The sequence below is a fragment of the Mugil cephalus genome, chromosome 9, assembly GCF_022458985.1.
Source record: "Mugil cephalus isolate CIBA_MC_2020 chromosome 9, CIBA_Mcephalus_1.1, whole genome shotgun sequence".
Taxonomy (NCBI): domain Eukaryota; kingdom Metazoa; phylum Chordata; class Actinopteri; order Mugiliformes; family Mugilidae; genus Mugil; species Mugil cephalus.
The window spans coordinates 19,166,428-19,186,785 of NC_061778.1; the positions used below are offsets into that span (position 1 = coordinate 19,166,428).

The 20,358-nt window shown below is 44.4% G+C and overlaps 2 protein-coding genes and 1 long non-coding RNA gene across 3 annotated transcripts; 2 read left to right on the top strand and 1 right to left on the bottom strand.

Annotated features, from left to right (window-relative positions):
* Positions 1–118: 118 nt before the first annotated feature.
* Positions 119–12,554, bottom strand: sgpp2 (sphingosine-1-phosphate phosphatase 2). The gene is made up of 5 exons (XM_047593406.1): positions 12,139–12,554; positions 10,050–10,211; positions 4,677–4,856; positions 1,509–1,598; positions 119–1,135 (listed from the first exon to the last, which is right to left on the bottom strand). Exons 1-5 carry the CDS (start codon positions 12,460–12,462, stop codon positions 590–592), a joined length of 1,302 nt encoding a protein of 433 aa, XP_047449362.1. The 5' UTR covers positions 12,463–12,554; the 3' UTR covers positions 119–589.
* Positions 12,277–16,568, top strand: LOC125013101. Its single transcript, XR_007113362.1, has 2 exons — positions 12,277–12,348; positions 15,321–16,568. It is a non-coding gene; the product is annotated as an uncharacterized LOC125013101 (long non-coding RNA).
* LOC125013100 (E3 ubiquitin-protein ligase rnf152-B) lies at positions 12,806–16,568 on the top strand. Its single transcript, XM_047593407.1, has one exon. The coding sequence runs from the start codon at positions 13,671–13,673 to the stop codon at positions 14,439–14,441; it is 771 nt and encodes a 256-aa protein (XP_047449363.1). The 5' UTR covers positions 12,806–13,670; the 3' UTR covers positions 14,442–16,568.
* Positions 16,569–20,358: the final 3,790 nt, after the last annotated feature.

Here is a 20,358-nt window from a genome sequence, read left to right on the forward strand (position 1 = left end):
TGAGCTTAACTCTTTCCTGTGTCAAACATTCAGTAACCATGTCAGTATGTTGCAACTGGTGGCCTGCTCTAACCTGCTGAGTGAAGTCTCAGAGGACAAAGACAAGTAGTTAGGAAAATAAGTTCCCAGGTTTCAGTTGAACTGGTTTTATTTGGATTTCCATGACTGGTATGAACTTGTCGTTGCGTTTATGTGCCTTAGTCCAGTCTCAAACACCAAAAAGAACACAAAACTACGATTTGGACATGAGTTTGTTGTTTAAGGTGGGGATCACTGACTTGACTAAGTGACAGGAAGTTAGGACACATGAGCTCTGAGCACTGAGAAGCTGCTCCAACCTTTACCACACAATTGCAAGACGAATCAAACAGAATTAAGGCATAAAAACAATTATTAGAAGCACAGCATTTCTTTCAGCTCTGTTTCAGGTCAGTCACAAGTCCACTGTTGAGAATCTGTGAATCATTCCTGTGAAGAGCTCATAAAAAAAAAAAAATTATTATAAAAAAAAAAAACAAGATCCTTTGATGCACATTGTAATAAATATGAGGTTTGTTTTTGTTCATACTGTAAGTCTCGTGTTCGAAAGTCATAGCAGCCCCAGGAGAATGAAAACTCTGTTGACCAATATAGAATTAACAAGTCCTATAGTTGTGTATGTGGTAAATTTATAAGGTACTTCAATCTCTTTCCTCCTCCTGGCAGTGCTGTCATTTTTTGGCACTCTGTACCAGGAATACAAAAAATGCAGGCTTGCTGTTTTCATTATCTGCCGAGTTCCCACCAGGGCCGCAACTCCCAAGAGGAAGCGGGCTCCGCCCAGCAGCAGTGCACTTGCTGTGAGTGCGGGCAGGGGAACGGGCAACGTCCCCTGAGGCTCGAACGTCTCCCCGAGCTGCTCGTTCACCCAGTATCCAACGGAGCACCCGGCGCAGACTCCCAGAATGGTGGTGGTATCCCCCCGCGTGGTGGTGTAGTGGTCCAGCTCTGGGTACGTGTAGCTGAGGAAGAAGAGCAGCAGCAGAGCCACGACGGGGGAGACGCGGCTGGTGAGCTGGAGGTGGTCGAAGGAGTCCCAGTAAGGGTAGGTGAAGAATATGAGGGCAGCAGAGATCAAAGCACCACAGATGACATCCTGAAAGAAGAATAGTGACAATATTTTGCAATGGACACGTCCAAAGATTCATTTTGTCGTCAAAGTTGATGTTTGAAGCAGGAATAATGGGCAAGATTTTAGCAACTTTGATAAGAGCCCAATGTTGATGGAAAGGTCAGGGCATAAGGGATTCAGTTTGAGTTTTTACACCATCATTTTGAGGAAATTTGATCAAAGAGCAAGTACATTTTGGCCGGTCGTCACTTCTTTATGAGGCTACACTCCGTTTTAGGGTAAAGGTTACAATTACGTTAGGGTTAAGGTTAGGGTTAGGCATTTAGTTGAGATGGTTAGGGTTAGGGTTAGGGAATGCATTATGCCAGTGTGCGTGTGTGTGTAGAAAATAGCTCACCAAAACCGAGTGCATGCCAGTGTAGACACGGCTCAGACACACCAAGGACGACAGCGTCACTGCGATCAGGAGACCCACCTCGAACTGAAACTGAGATACACAAACACACACTTCTGCCATTAGGACGCGCTCCCTGATTGAGGGATTAAAGATGAGATCTGCCGAGGCGGATATATCTGGCTTCTTACAGGTCGTCACGCACAATCCTTCCACTGGGAAAACACAAGAGCAATTTTCATTCGGTGCTTCTTTCCTGTTGGTTTGCCCTTAAATCATCCGTTCGTCAGTCACACTCATTTTGGCGTCTCACTCCTCTCTCATTCTCCCTCCGTCCTGTCTGCCTGGTTGACGTACCGCCTGTCATCACCTCACTGCTCCTTTATTACTCCACTGTCTCTCCATCTTCTGTCCCCTCCCTCCTTTACCTACGACGGCAGGTTTTGTTTTCCCCCTCTATTTCAATAACAGTGAGGAGAGGCCTCGTGTATTCATTCACCTCCTCTGCCCTCCCCTCCTGTGCCCCCCCTTCCACTCCTCCTCCCTGTGTCTTTTCCTGTCTTTTGCAGCTGGAAGCCTATTCAGTAGTAGTTCATGAAGAGGTTTTTTTTTTTTTTTTTTTTATGAATGGCCACAAAGGATGCCAGGGACAGGAGGGGGTCACTCTGTGATTGACTGTCGTGACCTCCGACCTGCTTCGGGAACAGTTGCCCTGAGGCCTTGAGGCTATTCAGGAGCCTTTGCAACTGCCTGCTACTCATCTATAGCTATGCATGCTCTTTTCTTTTCGGACCACAGTTAAGGGCTCTACTGTACGTGTCTCTGGGTTTTTTGATCTGACCATGAGAACGAACCCCGCAAGGAAACGTGACAGCCGACACGATCTCACCGCAAATCAGCGTGACGGCTCTAAAGGCCGTAAACCACTCACTGAAGGGTCCAGCATTGACTCTCTTCTTCATTAAAACACGGCGCTTGATTAAGACAGCCTATGATTGAGCCACTGACTGTTTTATTGACTTGGCAGTGGAGTGGAGGAGATAAAGGGTCGGGAGGAGGAGGGAGGTGGAGACTTGGCCTGACAGTCATTGACTCAGTCGAGTCCATCAGAAGACCAAACAGCAGCTCGACGGGTGTGGCTGATGGTGAATGATGGTGACTGCTGGCCCCGCCCCTCCCTGCCCATTGTCCAACGGCTCAGTCGGGACCCGTGATGGACAGCGGGGCCACTCCCTTCATGACGAGCAGCCGTCCACAGGCTGCCAGCGCCTCGATTTCAACCTCATTTCGACAGTTTGACTCAGGAGAAGCTGCTCGTTTGGCTAGACTAATTTAACCGGCGCTTGCCAATCTCAAAGGATTCCATAAAATCCAATGGCAACTTTATAGCTCATCTAATGAGACACCAAGTGTCTGAATTACAGTTCAACATCCACTTAGCCTACGCTGCCTAGCTCTAATGGAGGCTGAAGTACATCATCTGCAGTCAGTAATGGCGTTAGTCACATTTTTTCAAATTAATGAGCAGTAAAACGACTCACTATTACAGTGCCAGTAATGATATCACCGTTAACAGGCAAGAAAGAATTCCCAAGTAATTGTTATCACCACTTCTGAATATCACACCGGTGTAGCTTCTTCAAGCTGAAACTTGTCACATTTCTCTGTGTGAAATAATTCCATCTTATCATTTTGTTGCCGCAAATAAATTATTGATATTTTCAGCCATGGCAAACACACAGCCTAAAATATGTAGACTGTTGTTGTCAAAAAGTGTCCTTTGTCCTTCAGGTGTAGGTGGACAGCTGTATCCTCACCTGGACAGGTGACTCTCTGGTGTTGAGTACTGTGTGTACATTCCTCCATTCTGCAAAATTCAAGATTCCAGTTTGTCAAATGAAATGCTAAAACACGAGTTTAAAAAGTGTCCTGTGCTACAGATCTAGTCAGTGGGTGTGATGGGGAAATGAGGCAGTGTGTGAACTGTTCAGGAGGTGACTTGAGGGTAGAAACTCTTTGTGTCTAGTCGTCCTTGACTTCCCACTCCTCCAGGGTCTCCACTTAGGAAAGAGTGTGCAGAGGTTGTGTTGTGGGTGTGTATTGCCCTTGATGGTGTTCTTCTGATAACCCTGCCCCTTGTAAATGTCCTGCAGTGACTGGAGGGCGTGTTGGAGAAGTTCCCAAGCAACACTGTGAGTGAGATAATGATGACACTCTCAACCGTACTGTAAACTTTGCAGAGAAATTTGGATGATTTGCCTCAGCCTTCTTAGGAAGTAGAGCCGTGGCTGGGATTTCTGGGTAGTTTTTAAAATGAAAGGTGAAATGTCCTCAAGAAGCTCTACAAGTCCAGCTAACCATGTTTCAGCTTGTTTTTTGAACTGAACTGCAACACAATAAACTGTGTCAAAGGCAGCTCCGTTTACAGCCTCGCTATGCAACGCACAGCATCTTCATCATGAAATAACTGCAGTTCAGTTGTCACGATTGACGCAGAAAATAATGATACGTTTCCACAATCTGGATTTACTGCTCACTACAACCTTCTTTTGCACAGCAGCTGTCTCGACTTGTCACCGCACGGAAAGTCCAGGCGAACTGACGATGACTGCGTTCCACTTATTGCTGCTGACCTTGAGGATTTACAGTAATGGATTACTGGGACACTGAGTCATCATTAACGGTGCTTCCCTGCAAGTCGAAATGGGAAAGAGGCTAAGTTTATAAACTATGAGGCAGCACGTGAGTAATTGTTTGCTGTCTTCAAATGGTGTTAACATGCTCACGAGTACACGCCTCCATCTTGTGATATTCACAACCCCGCGTGAGTACACAACCTCCTATGACGAGGACCGCCATGTTTGCATGTTAACATTTGCAAACATGTACAACATGCTAATACGTTAGAGGCTGATAGGTGGTAATACGCACACCACAAGTGTGAGGTAAACTGACACAAAATTTAAGGCAATTTTTACTGAAAACCAATCAACGGTTCTCGAGACACCAACAAAAACCTCAAGATTTAAAATTTCACTACCTCAGGGACCTGAACCAGCTCCATTTTCTAATGGAGACTGAGGGACGGAGCTCAGAAAAGCTAGCCTGAGTGTAGATTCCTTTGTTAGATGTGACCTTTTTTGTTTGTTGTTGCTCTGAGGCCATGCTCACCTGAATTCTGGAGGGGGCGCTGAGTAAAAACGTGAAGAAGATGGCGGTGGCGGCCATTGCGTGGGTGGAGGGCAGTCCGTACTCCGCATCGACGCGCGTCTCCAGCTTTACCACGGGTGGGGAGACGGGACGGGGCAGCTTCAGGACGTCTTTCATCACTTGGCCAATGTACATCACCAACTGGAGGAGAAAGACAAGACAGGCTTTCTTGTGATTTCAGGTATTTTTCAGGTGCAACACTGAACCTTATCATCTGCTTCTCACTGCATCGATTTTGTATACATGACAGAAGAATACTGCAGTGTAATGGCCATGAATGCAGAAATTAGAGATGGAGGAGGAGAAAAAAAACTATGAAAGTAGGAGGAAGTAAAAGTCTGATTATGCTGGAGGTTTTGAAACCAACCACATACTTTCATGAATAATTAATCATCGACCCCACTCTCAGAAGAAAAAAATTAACAAAAAAGTGCACGGGAGTGGAGACCCACCCTGGTATAAAGTGCAGATGCTGCAGATGTACCGTAACAAAATCTACAATAAGAAACCGAGAAGTGAAGAAAGCGGAGTTTGCAGACACAGCGTCTTCAGATGTTGGGCTGAGACTGAGCGCACAATGAGACACAATGACACAGTCAGTACAAGGTGTGGGTGTGTGCGGTGGGTGGCGCATAGGTATTTGTGTGTGTGTCCTGCCAAATGTGTGGCCTATTCTCTTTCATGAGATCCCCAGCGGCCCTCGGAGAGGGGCAGCCTGCTCCAGCTCCAGGTTTATTTAAAGCTCTGTCGTGTATATTTAATGAATGGCTGTCTTAGCTAGGAGCAGGGAGGCGAGGGCAGAGAGGGAGCAGGATCCTAATGTGTGTGTTTAAGGGGGAGAATAGAGAGGGTGTTATTACCATCTCCATCGACACTGTAATCAGGACGCACTTGTTACCATGGCAAAAGAGATATAAAAGTACGCCTGTTGACCTGCTGTTAGAGCGGAGACGTGGCGATACAGTTGGTGGGAGGGGGTGGGCGGGGGGCTTGAGTCTGAAGGCACCACACGTTGCCTTCGTTTCATTCTAAGACGACCTGAATTCGTTTTCCTGCCAGCCCAAGGTGTTCGCTGATGAGCGCAGACAAAGAGAAGAAAAGATTCTGAAAGTAGGCTGCAAGGATTCACTCACTTTCAGCCACGAGAGCAAAAGTGCTGCTCGACGCTGATGCTGGATAATGAAGACACGACTCGAGTTCAACACAGAGGTACTGTATGGATTTGAGTGACCTAGTTTCTATATGATAAACGGGTACAAAGCATTCCTTATCAGACTTGCTTTTCTACAAGGGAGGTATCGTCACCCTGGAGCCCAGAAAAGGCCTCCCCTGTTTAATCACCGCACCAATTATTGAAATATAATTGCATGGTGTAGCATTCAGACCTCAGTTAAAGACATAGTGCAGTGAAGCATCCATTCACTTTGTAAGTAAAGTTGGACAGTTTATTCAGAGGAATGATTTATGAAGAACTAGAATCCTCAAGGAAAAGTACTTAGTACTCTAAGTGGTGCTCCAACAGTAGCTATGTGGCTATAATTGGTAAAGCAGTGCTCTGGGCTAAATGCTAACGTCAGCTCACTAACTTGGTCAACACTGTTCACCAACTTAAACAACTCTACAAGTGTACATTTTTATTTAGCAGATTAATAGTAGTAGAGGTCACTTACTGTCTAAATATTTTTCTATTATCCAGGAGTTAGGTGGTGTAACTGCCAAGATGGCAACAGCCCGAGCCACCACACTGAGCTTCAAAACCTCTCTTATTGGAAAGCAGTGGTGGACATCACATCCATCTTTATAAAGTATACAGGCAATGGTAACATGGCTAACAGATTTAGCATAGCAACTTCACCCTACGGTTAAAAACTAGGAGCATGCTGTACCCTGCTTTGTTCTCCAAGGAAGAGTTAGCCCTAGCTTGAGAGACTAACACTACACAAACATGCAGACATATAGCAGGTTTCCAGCTCCACATTAGCCACAATGCTAGTGCTGTAGTTATATTTCAGATGACTAAAATTACTTTTTTCTTTTACACAAAAGGCCAATTTATTAATTATGGAAATTCAAAACCGTGGCTTGTCATCCATCTTTCAGTACAAGCGGGGGTGAACAGTGGCTAACAATGTTAAGAAATAGGACAGAACAAGATAAATGTCACAGTAACTGTCTTCTTGTACTCTGGGCATGCCTTAGGTTTATTATTACAATGTTTTAATAGAAATACATCCACTTCCACTGACCTACACACAGTCAGAGTAATTGGACAATAATCAAAAGGACAGGATATGGTAAACCCGTTTAGCACATGTGACCCCATTCATCCACCATGACTGTGTATTCATACAACAGTCCATGCTGTGTGCATACCACACACTGCAACCCCACCCCCGTCTTCACACAATGAATCTGCCTTCCAGTTCAAGTGCTTGCGTGATATGATACCCCTGCCCCTTGCGCTCACCATCAACACAAACATCACATTCAGCTGCCTCCAGCAAAGCCGTCGCTCCAGCGTCTCGATGGTGCCTTTGAAACGGTCGCATCAAAAGGGGCTGACTCAGGGACAGTCTGGTCACAGCGAGGGAAGAGTTACAGACGGGTCAAGACACACACATAATGTGTGTGATCTCGTGAATGGGCATATTGATCGAGGCTAGCGCAGCTTTGGACTTTGATCTGTCAACACGTGGATGAGACTGAGTGTGTGTGTGTGTGTGTGTGTATATAGAGACGAGGGGCTATCTCACAGGTCACTGTTTGTAAGGATGTTTGATGTTTGTTTTGTTCCCCGGAGACGTGACAAATGGCTGGCCTGGCTACAAGATCATAGTTTTGCATAATGCATAACGGCTCAGTGACCTCCGAGATACTGCAAGATAATGTTATCTCAACAGAATTACACCAGCAATAACAAATGACGACAGGTTTGATTCCGTTTATCTGTGCACACAGTAAAATGTGTGCTTGCAATCTGAAATGTCTAGAATAACACATTTTACATTAAAAAGCTTGTAGCTTTTTATAATAAACTTATGAGCAAGTAATAAAGCTTGATGTGTGTAATAGGTGTTTTAATAGTTGTGTTCCCTCATAATGTGACCCTCATAACTTAACTTCTCAACTGAATGCTAATATCAGCATGAGAACATACTAGAATATAAAATAACAATCAGACTCCAAATTGATCCCAAACTGATCAAACACCTGTAGGATGCACCGGAACAAGCCTGATCCACAGAGGCACCTCCCATCAACCCACAGGACCCAAACACCCCCACTAACAACAAGCCCGTTTCCAGACACCCTCAGAAGACCCATGTCCATTCTCTGATGAGTCACAACTGTTTTGAAGACAAAAGTCAGGCCTTCACAATATTATGTATCAAATTTGGTTGGACGTTAGAATGTTCTAATGGCGTGTATGTTAGCTCTAAATACGTTGTCTCTACAGCCCAACAGAGCTGCTAGCATGGTTGAAGTTTCTTCAGGCTAAATCCGACTAGTCTAAACCAACACAGACTGGACAAACCACATGAGGAGTGTTTGCAACAGCTTGAACAAATTTTCTTAGTCGTAGTCATCTAATGACCCCAAGAACTCCGCTTGTCATGTGGCAAAGTGATGCCACCCAGTCTTTATGTGCTGCGAAACCCAAAAAACATTTTGCAGATGAGATGTACATTTGAGTTACAGTGTACTATATCCAAAAATGTATTTTATTTTTTATTTTTTTACTCGTTTCTCTACATCTAGTGGCGCACACTTAAAACCTGTCATCTGTTTCTTGGATTAAGTCACAAACATCAAACAATGTCTGCGTCACTGAATCTGAAGGCGTCTAAATTAGAATTTTTACATTTCAGTCACGCTATATTTGTCTGCCCACTGTCTGCGCTGGTTGACCCAGGGTGGAACAGAGCCAGGCCGATGAACACTGTCATGACGTTGGCCCTCAATCTTTAATCTTATTCCATTCATGCGAGTCTTTCTGGTCCCAGACAGACATTTTCTAATGTTGGGCCTCATCATGAGATGGGTGGTACAAGATTGATAAAAAGACATCTAAGTTGACAATAACCTGTCATAAGTACTGAACACCAGTATTTCCGAATTGAGAAAGAAAACATACCCCATTTCTTTTTAGAGTTTGACCTTTATGTTGTTATATAACAGTACAACTTGAGATTTGGTATTCTAAATAGCACAGTAGGCGTACAATTTGCATAACACTGTGCTACAATAATACTACACTGTAATGTCATTCCATTGCACCATATGGTTATGAAAGTTGCTGCACTGCAAGATGGCCAAAGTCACCCAGCAAGTAAAGCCAACAGAGGGTATGTTGTCCTTCGCTGCCGATTGTATGTGCGTGCGTGTCATGATGGCGTGAGGATCCGCCAGACAGAGATGACAAAACGCGAAAAGAGAGTGAACAACCCCTTGTGAACCTTAGATAACTCGGGCAGCACAATGGCAGGGTGCTGTGAGGAGTTGGAAGTGCAGAGTGATGTGCCCCGAGGGCTGACAGACCAAATGGCGGGTCCAGAGAGAGAGAAAGCTCAAAGCGCTGATGAGGCCAATAAAACACACTGCTGGTGGGGGGAGGTGGGGGGGACACAGAGTGAAGCTGGTAATGTCTAACTAGAGGGAGGGCAATGAGTGTGTTTAGCAGGCGAGATGGAGGGGAGTACGAGCATGTGTGTGTGTTGGTGTTTATGTGTGCGCTTGAAAGGAGTTCACGCAGGGGCATGGTGCAGTCAGGATTCCAGAAGAATGGTATCTCTTCCCCTGGGGGGCCAAACAAGGGGTTCAGACACAGGGCACCCACCAAGCGCTCGGGGCAGGGACACAAAGGGCACAAAAACACACTGCCCATCACACACAGTGCGGGAGTGAGGTTATACGACTGCCTGTGTCTCTCTGTGATCCTCCGCAAATGTCACGCAGACTCCTTCTGGGATCATGTTTGACATGTTTTCAGGGACTCTGGCCACAATGTGCTGGATTCTGTCAGAATAAACATCTAAGGGGAGTCTCTAACAGTCTCTTTCCACTGACGTGTCCTCATGTGTGGCCTCTCACCGACCAGGATGGCCCCCGTGGCCTCCTAAGGCCCGGGGATATATGGACTTGGCGGTGTCAGAGACAGGTCACTGGAAGGGGGGGGGGGATGAAAGGAGGTTGAAAGGTGAAGAGAAGGAGACGGGGCAGCAGCGAAAAGAGAGGTGGCATTGTGCAGGAGATGGACATCAGACTCTGGTTTGCTCATGCCGAGGTGGTCAGTCAGACGCACACGCTCGGATTCTCTCTCTAGCTGCGACTTACGGTCCAAATGTTGACGAGGCGACGGCACAGGAAAGGGTCCAGGTTCCAGTGCAGCCAGGGCAGACAGGTGATGTAGAAGATTTCGTGACCGAGGCTCGATGAAAACAGGAAGAGGTAGTGCAGGAAGCGGTTCCTTACCTCGTACGGGGATTGGTTGCAGTCCTGCAAAAGTAAGCAAAGATGCGCAGAAAAGTCTTAGAATCAGGTGGTGAAACATACCGAATTATTTGGACAGATGAAGCTCTCATCAAACTGTACCACAAACAAGTGTTAAGAGGGCCTGAAACAGCTCATGATCTGGTGCCTACAACATCATCTATAAATCAGAGTGGAGCCAGTGCCACTGGGTGACTATTGATTATGTGACTGAAGCAGCCAGATGAATTCTGAAGTGCATCGGAAACATGCTGTCTGCTCAGATTCAGCCAAATAAAGCGAAGTTGAATGGAGGGTGCATCATAGGACAGACGGAAGTGATCCAAAACAGAGTATGTAGTGGTTTTTGAAAGTAAAGAATTGAAATACTCTGCAATATCAGAGTCAATCAGTAAAGGCCTCATCACCAAAGAGGAAACCCATTCTTCAGTGATCATCATAGGCTCCAGACTTCATTCAGTCATCGCCTGCAAAAGATTCTCGACAGTTAAAATTTACCTTTTTATTTATGATTATCTTAATTTGTCCAATTACTTTTCAGCTCCTGAAAACAGAAGACTACTTAAAAAACTAATTGTAGCTCCTTCATCCCTCCTTCAGTTTGGATGTGAATACCATCAAATTAATAGCGCACTTTAAGACATATTGATCCCGCGTATGGTAAATTACCTTAGCACAGTAGTGCAGAATAAGGTAAGAAATATATATATATAAAAAAAAACAATAAAAGACCATATTAAATTTGAAAGAATGAACAAAATATACAAGAATATAACAGACATTCAGTATGCACAGTGTGGGCTGGAAATCAAAAAATGCTAAAAAAAAAAAAAAAAACTTGAATATAATATAATTGCTAAGATTTTAACTGTGAACAGTGAGGTAGTTGGTGCAAGATAGACAATGCAAAAAAGCAGATTATTGTGCAGGTCTCAAAGACATGTCTCAGGTGTGAGTTATTGTTAACTCAGGCTGGTGTTGTACAGCCTCGTGGACCTGCGGTAGCGTTCCTTCTTGCAGTGTGGATGCAGCAGTCTGCAGTCTTAGCTCCCCTACGGTCTGATGCAATGGGTGAGAGGGGTTGTCCATGATTGATGTCAGCTTGGCCAAAACCCTCCTCTCGCCTCACCCACCTCCTCCATGAAAGTCCAGAGAGCAGTCCAGGACAGAGCCGGCCCGTCTGACCAGCTTGTTGAGCCTCTTCCTCTCCCTCTCTGAGCTCCCCCTCCCCTTTTTAGAATATATTCATTATAGTCTTAATGTGGTAGTTAAAATAACAAAAATGTTTGCCTGTGTCTAAAAGCGTACAGACCTAACAGAAGATCCCGCAACACTGTTTTTTAATCTGACTTATATGTTAAAACTGGTCAGCTAAAGAGGTTGATACCGACTTACAGTCAATCTTATGGGTCAGGCTCTTAAAAATGAAGGATCTTAAAAATCCCACAATGCATCTGTTAGCCTCTTTCAACAGACTGCCTCTTAGCTGGCCCCTTATTTTAAACCCTGTATTTCCAGTTTATCGTGCGCACTTTGTGTTAAAGAAATGAGTAGCCTATTACTTAAATAAACATTTGCGCTATAACACATTCTTAAGTTACCGAGGCTGATTGTAACTTGTCCACACCTTCCTCTGAAAAAGATTAGGTGAAACTACAACCATCCAGCTGAACGTATCTCTGTGAAGATGAATATCTAGTGTTGGAGGGAGACACCCGGACAAACGGGAAAAGCCAGTCACCAGTGGGTTTGCATAATGTTCGTTGTAAATAGGTATATTATTCATCTCGGCAGAGTTTTAAAATAAGGCACGGCCCATTCATTACTTTACATTTGACCTCTGGCCAAATGAACCCGGCTCCAGTGGACGGTCGATTTTCTCTGTTTAACGTTTCACCCAAACATTTAGCAGAACATGAAGTGAAGGACTCACACCAGCAGCACATCCTTTCTCCTCGTATTTGTGGTTGGAGTTGTTGTCACGCTGGTCCCACCTTCCATTCGGTCGTCCACGTGGGTTGCCATCACGGATCGGGGCTCCAGCCTGAGCCGGGGTCCTGTGGCTGCGGCTGGGATGCGAGGACTCGACGAGGAAGAGTCCGCATCGCCTCTGGAACCGGGCCACGAGCTCGGAGTCATGGAGGTAAGCCAGGAGCTCCAGCGTGTCAGGTAAAGGGGGACGATAGAGATGGAGCTGGTGCGAGCTTCTGGGCCGGGAAAGTAACGCAGGGTGTGGATCTGCCCGTGGAAGGCGCATCCCAAGTACAAGGTACAGAGTTGGGGACAGGTGCGGCTCCTGTGCGTACAGGTGTGCGCAGAGGGGCGGGGCTACAACGCCGCTAAACCCGGTAGTCTTGAGTTGTAGTATATGAGCGGTCCGACCTTTAAACTGTGATTATTCATATGCCACCATAAAGTAACAAATATAAAGTAACCAATCCGGACAGGAGAAGCAAATAGCGCCTGTGTCGGTTCAGACTAGTCACTAGGTGACATACACACCATTAGTACATTTCCAACTATTCCAAATTTTGACGTGCAATTCAATGTTCTCCTGGACAACTTTTGGACCTGATGAGTCACAACTGTCACAATCTACACAACATTAGGAAGGTGGTCATAATGTTTCGCCTGATTGGCGTCTACTCCGGCTTTGCAAACTGTTGCTGGTTTGTGTAAAACAATATAAGACCCACGAGATGGTCGACGTTATTCACTTCTCCTGACAGTGGCTGATTGGTTTATATTATAGTATAGGCATGTGAGCTGGCAGATGTGACTTTAATGTGCCAAAAGAGGGAGAAAAACTGTTGCACCCTTCCCCACTCTCCCCTAGTAGCCAATTTAAATGAACATAGCGTTATGTTATCCGGTACATTGTGTGCGTTTTGATGTTCTTTGTTACAGGAAACAGAGAACTGACTGACGCCCCCGATTGACCAAATTAGCGCATCCTATTGTCCGTCATGGGTCTACGTAATTGTGATGGAGCATGGCTGTCATATGCTGCCTGTACACCACAGCACTGGAAACAACAACAACACACTCTCTCTCCCTTTAATGGGACTTTAAGCCCACACGTCGTCTCTCTCTCTCTCCCCCTCTCTCTCTTTCCCTCCCTCTCCCTCTCTGCCTCTGTGTTTTGTGGGATGCTCTGGATGGATGAGTCCGCGCACCGGATTCACCACCATTACATCATCGATTCCCACACAGCCGCCGAAGAGGGGAAGGAGCGCCTTGCGATTTATTTCTTTATTTTTTCGCATCGTTCGGTCTGACCGCAGACTCGCCGCGCTCTCCATAAAGGACGTTGAGGGGGGATTAGAAAATAACACACGCCAACAATATCTGCGGGGATGATGGCGTCTCAATGAGAGGGGAGGAGAGGAGGGGGAGAGGAGGAGAGACGTGCACCGTCATCAGCATCTGTCCGCCAGCTCCCTTTGTGTTCACCGGAGAATGTGAATGGCGAAAGATGACATGGCAGAGGTAGATTTGGCATCAAACGGAGCGGAACCCCCCGGTGAGCCCCCCTCGGCGTTCCCCTACGAGGAGTACGAATGCAAAATCTGCTACAATTACTTCGACCTTGACCGGCGGGCTCCTAAGATCCTAGAGTGCCTGCACACGTTTTGCGAGGAGTGTCTGAACACGCTTCACCTCCGGGAGGAGCGGCCATGGCGCATCAGCTGCCCCGTCTGTCGCCACCGAACTCCGGTGCCGGATTATCGGATACAAAACCTGCCCAACAACACCAAGGTGACGGAGGATTTCCCGCTCTACATCGACTCGGACCCCCTGCCTCAGGACGCTTTGCCGCCGTACCCTCCCCCGCTGCACCCAGCCCTCGTCGCCCTCCGCCGGGAGGAGGCGTCGGGGACGTCCAGCGTCAGCCAGGCGACCCCGTCCACCACCGTGTCCACGGCCACGACCCTCTCCCAGGACTCGGTGCGCTACGACAGCTGTCAGAGCTGCAAGAGAGTGGCGCTGACCACCGGCTGCGTCTGCGTGATCTTCTCCTTTCTGTCCATGCTGGTGTTGCTGTTCATGGGCCTGATCTTTGTGCACAGTCACAGCATTCCTCCCTCGCCGGCGGGCCCCATTTGCTTGTCGGTGGCCAGCATCCTGGCCATGTTCTCCGTGGTCGTCACGTGGCTCATCTGCTGGCTCAAATACAGACCGGACCATGAGACGGGCCGCGCGTCCGCCACCAGTAACTCCCGGAGAAACGCCTGACGGGCCGCCGGCTCTGACTATTGATGGAGATGTTGTGCTGTGGGTGTGTGATTTATGTACATAGTACTGGCAACTGATACTCCTGCTCCCTTTACTTTTTCTAGGAAGAAATCTCGCCCAAAATGGCCTTTTATCAGTATAGCAAACACCCAAAGGCCTTCGTGTTGTTTGGAGCAATAGGCCAACATGATCCTTGATAATCTTTTCCTTGACCTTATGCACTTGAATTTGCAGCAGGCCCAGCTGACCGGGCATCTTGATAGGAGAGCTTAAGGCTAGGACCCCCTGTTCCTGGCCTTAGTTGTTTTTGGTTTGGAGGCTGATTGTGAAGTGCTTATTTCCAGGGTGTGATACCCTCCCAACCTACCCTACTAAATAATATGCATATCCCACAATGCCACTCACTGTATGATAACTGTCCATGATGATTCACTCATATGTCAACAAAGCACTGTTGTACTGTACAGATATTTGGCTATGTTCACTCCTGATATTTTAGGTGATGGGTTTCTTTTTATTTTCATGGAGGCTTACTGCGTGTTTATGAGAGGAGCCTCTAAAATGCCATTCCGTTACAAGCAAATTGTGTCCACAATCCAAACTTGTAAATAGTCCACAAGGGTTGAGGAGTGGTGAGGATAGTGTGATCAGCCTTTCCTGAAGACCTCCCTAAACCTCGTGCTTTAACTTCGTCTTACAAGGCGGCACCGTTCCCATTGTCCCAACAAAAGCTGCACCTGTCCCAGGCAGAGTGGTATGAAGAGACAGCTCGTCATTTTAAACCTGTGTTTTGCTACTTTTCTGCATGCTTGACTGCTGAAAGGTCAAGGCTTCCCCCCTGTTTTTATACATGTTTTTTTTTTTTTTTTGTAATGGCAGAGACAATGTTTTTCCTGACTCGTGTGCCTCACCTTGTTGCTGACTGAAACAAAACTTCGCTGTAACCACGATCAAACTCCTTCACCCTCTCCATACCGGTGGCATCCTGATGAGGTGCCAGCAGGGAGTCCTCCTCCTCCTGTCACGCCATTTACACAGGGAAGTTGAAAACAGGGTTTCCATGCAGTTAGCACTTTTTTAAAAAGAAAAAAGAAAAAAAGAAAGAAAGAAAAAAGAAACACTCATTGAAAAATGACAAATTTTCACATCTTTCATTGCAGGAAAGAGAAGTGTGTCCATACGTGCTCAAGAAGCCATAAGTGAGAATACAGTGAGACATCTTCACAGACATAGTGAACAGGTTATAAAAGGATGTAGTGTCACTCCGGTTCCTCTGAGATCATCGGGAGTCACACTTACCTCTTGAAAAGGAAGACAAAAAACAAAGCCTGATAGAGTTTGCGGTATTCTACCTGCACTAACACCAATCAAACGCTAAGCTATGCTAAACTAAAACTCAACCGTATGGGCGTTGTTCCTCTGATAAAGCATGGACCTGCAAGAAAACACTGAATTAACATTTCAGTGGAATCAGTTTCAGGCAATTGAGTGTAACTAAATATTTGAAGCTCAAGTTCCTAGAGTGCGCAGACTTCTTCGTATGATTATTACTGTGAACCAAGTCTGTGAATGCTATTGTTTCTACGATCTATACAGTTATTTATTTATAATTATTAAATATGACAGAAAGTGGTCCCTTGTTTGTGGTGCAGACCCCTCGTACAGACTAATAAATGTGGTCCAGGGAGCATGTAAGCTAGAACAGCTATCGGACACCGAAGTGTTGTTGTTTTCTAAATCTGAGCACTTTTTGTCCTTGCACACTTGTGGTATCCCCTACCTCATTGCAGGGAAGAAAAAAACATTAAAAAAAACATGGTTATTAAACTATACTCCCCTTAAATCAGACGCTCATGCTTGCCTCAATCAACCCTCTCGACCTTTTTGCAGACTTCTATATGATGCACTTTCACCCTCTTATTTGACACAAGTAACGGGGTACATCGTTTGACAAAATGTTAGCCTACATTGTATTTATTTCAGAGGACCTAGAAAAATGTCGTGGGTTTTTATGAGAATATGTGGTTGTTGTTAAAGTACCAAAATGTATTTGCACAGAGAAATGTTCTTTTATGTGCTGTTTTACATACATAAACACATTTCAGTAATAAAGGAAACATGAACATGCACCGCGTTCATCGTTTGGCTCACTGGGGAGAAGGCAACAGCTGAGGGCCTGCTTGCTCTTACGTAATAACTGGTAATATCCTGAATAACATCCAACTCACACACTTAGCTCCCTGCTGTGCTTCAAATATGCCCCCTACTGGCTCGCAAAGGATGCTACAAGAAATGTTCAAAAAAAAAAGAAAAAAAAAAAGGGAAATCCCACCCCTCAGTGTCAACATGCTTGCATTTCTCACGGAGGTCTAGTTGTGTAAACTTATGGTGGGTAAAGCTTGATTAAAAGTAAATACATTTTTCAATTTGGCCTAAATGCTGCTCAGCCGTTATTATTTGTCTGTTCGTACAGAGCGCCCTTTTAGCTGATATAAATTAAACCATTCAGCAATAAGGTTTCCCCTCGTAAACAAACAGCAGAACAGATAAAAACAATGTGGAGTATTCACCATCTAACTGCTGCTTACTGTTTAGTCCATACATACTCCACATCTTCAGCTAACCAGAAGTTCCATGCCGCATAAATTAGTGCCATACAGTGTATTTAGTCAAATAATATAGCCTACTGTGCGTCTCTTTCATAATCTAAGCATCATGTAAACAAGCAAGCACAACACTAAGACCTATTGTATATCTGCGTTCTCCAATTAGATGATCGCTGGAAATAGTTTCAGGCAAATGTGTGTGTTTATACAGATTAGCCATTCGCAACAAACAAAACCGGATGACACGTTTTTGTAAAGATGCTGAACTTTAATGTCACCCATTAGATGTTTATCCCAGTGCACAACTAGATTTAGGTTTTAACAGCCAGAAATTTCCGTTCACTGGTTTCGTGCGACATCGCGCGATCTGCCAATAAACAACAACAACAACAACAAAACACTTTGGAGAAAACATTTTAAAATACTGAAAACGAAACGTTGAACTTTTCTTTAAGCTGCATTTAGTCTATTCTAACTGTAGATATGTAAAGAATAATTAAATATATGCATATAGTAATATGACATAAGTCAAAAATAAGCTTATTATTTTTCTATTTATTTATTTATTTATTTATTTCAATGTTGAATGTCAGCTTCATTATTGCACATACAATACAATACAAAACAATACTCCATTAAAAGTGCGTAAAACTTCTTCTTATAATGACTAGCTATATTTATTATAGGAAGCAAAAACAACATATGCCTATTTAAATAATTAAAAATGAAAACGCCCTTTGTAAGGCATCATTCTGAGCACTACATTTCTAACATACACTTAATGGAATATTTTTTATTAATATTTATTTATTTGTTATACTGCTGCATTGACTTGTATACATGTTAAGTCGCTGCAAGCTATTTCTAATTAACTGTAGTTTGATTACTTTGATCAAGTGCTTTGCAAACCTTAGATAATGCAAAGTCTTAAACATTAGTAAAGCTATAAAAGTGTAAAAAATAATAATGATAATTTGGAGTTGAGGCATTAGCTGAAAGCACGTCCACCCTGTAATTATTACCCTAACAGACTGATAGACAACTAATTGATTTGACAAATGCATGTTTGCGAATGGCCTCCATGCAAGCATGCGATGCAACTAATTTATTTCTCATCAGGAGAGATTTCTGACTTTGAATTTCATCCCCCGGTAATGGATTGGACACGGAGATTCAGTGTCGCTTTAAAAGAAAGGGCCGAGGTATGCATCGTGCCCCTCTCTCTGTTTTCCATTTGCCCCCTCTGTTTCTTTTAAAGTCTGTAATATCCAATTTCAATAAGATCACTTCCAACTCGCGAGTGGTTGTTCACCTTTAAGACGCAACGCAAACATAACGCGTAACTTTTGTAGCTCCCAAGTTATATTACAATTTACTCGGCGCGCTTAAAGTGTTTGCACGCATTCATTTACACATCAACACGCGCTCATTCAATTTTATATGAATAAAAAATAATAAAAAAATTAAAATAAAAATAAAAAAAGATACAGCTTATTTTTTTTTGATGGTCAGACTGAAAAACAAATCTATCTACAGTAGGGCAATTAAGCAATCAATTAAAGCCTATCAGGTTCATCACAAATGTAAAATCGGCCAAAGACAAACTCACATTTCCCCCTTTCTTTGAAGCCGTGTTATGAAAACCTTCGGGATTCATTCATTTCACGCATGATAATCATCCTCTGCCTGGAGATAATGACACCCTCCTTAGCAGGTGAAAAGACCCCCGTTAGTCCTGCTTACTTTAAACCCAGCTTCCAGTCATTGTCCGAGCGCGTTTTTGACAGTAAAGACAACTTTTGAAGTGTGTCTCCGCTGAAAGCCACGAAAAGAGGCGAATGTTAATTGAAACCTCCTTATCCTGTGGGATATCTCTCCCCTGCGCAAATGAAGGCAAATGACAGTGGCCTCCCGCCGAGGCCCCGTTATAGCTCCTTATGGCCCATGGGTAAGCAGACTGAGACTTTAAAGGGACGGTCAGGTGCTCGAGGTGCTTTTCAGCTTTAGTTTTGCACGAATCGAACGAATTTTAGGGCAGAGGCGGTAAACCAACTCATCAAAAGAATCCCTGTCTCCACGGATGTTTTAAAAACAAGTTTATTTATCGTCTCGGACGCTCTGATCCAGACGAGAGGGATAAAATATATAAAAATCAGTCTTATCAACTCGGAGAAGGGTTTTCTCAGCAAGAATTAAATTGAACGAATGAGCTTTGTGGTTTAATTTCTAATCAGAAAGTCGTGCAACAAAGCAAGAAGCAGGTTTAATTCAATGATTAAGAATACAAATTTAAAATAAAAAAAAGTTCCAATAATAGACTTTTATTCTCAGTGAAGAGTTGCTAAAGATTCGAAAGATGCTCGTCAGTGAAGCAGAACCAGCTTTTATTTTATTTCAAAGGTCTAGCTCAGTCTTCGCTTCAGTGGTTGGTTATGGACTAAACAGTCCCGTGACCCGCCGCTGTCTATATTGGGTGTTGACTCCATTGATTATTAGACATTTGGGCATGAAAATACACCCACTTCTCTATAGTAGTGGCGCAAAGCTAGACTGGCTTTACGGCCGCCCTGGCGTCGTATCCTGCTGTGGCGCACGTCCCCCTTCAGACTGTTCTCGGATGGTTGGTGCTCAGCCTGAAAACCACAATAAATTCCTTGAGGAGTGCACACTTTAGCGCCATTTGTGCCATATATGAGGCCATGGGGCGGAAACAAATTAGAGGTCGAGTGCAATTGCGCGAACACTTTGGAGATGATATTACGCACGGTTGGAATCTGATGGATATCTATTTTTTGTTTCTTTGTTGTGTCTTATTAACTCCTGCTTAATTGTGTGCAAAGTCTGGGCGTTGACTCATTAGGCTACTGTAGATTTAAATAAGGCTACAAAGCCGACTGCAGACCGAGATGAAGCCCAATTCACTAAAATTGTAGCCGAAAACACAAAATAATCCCAGGAATATTGTGCGTAAATGTGACCTACATGTGATCTATTTGTGCAATAAACAGATTAAACGTGAAGATCTGGTGTCAAATCACGGACTAACAATTGTACAATCCAGCTATATAATATTGATGCATTCCATTAAACAGGCAATAGTAATAAATGTTTATCATTCGTTTGGACCGAAACTCGTTTTGTCATTGTGTAGGCTATTGTTTTGAACGTAGTTTTAGTTCTGGTGCTGTATTGGACTGAAAGGAATTTCTGATATATTGTCCATCTGATTCACAGTTAAAGAGAAAGTATTTCACAGACGAAAGTTACAAAAATGTTTAATTTATTATGAGTTGCAGGGGACTCCATTAAAC

Excerpts from the sequence above, each read along its gene's own strand:
- sgpp2 (XM_047593406.1), bottom strand. The coding sequence starts at position 12,462 with ATGCGCCTTCCACGGGCAGATCCACACCCTGCGTTACTTTCCCGGCCC. Across the intron at positions 10,212-12,138 it reads AGAAAGGATGTGCTGCTGGT|GACTGCAACCAATCCCCGTA; the intron begins GTGAGTCCTTCA and ends TTACTTTTGCAG. Across the intron at positions 4,857-10,049 it reads GCCTCGTCAACATTTGGACC|TTGGTGATGTACATTGGCCA; the intron begins GTAAGTCGCAGC and ends TTTCTCCTCCAG.
- LOC125013100 (XM_047593407.1), top strand. The coding sequence starts at position 13,671 with ATGGCGAAAGATGACATGGCAGAGGTAGATTTGGCATCAAACGGAGCG.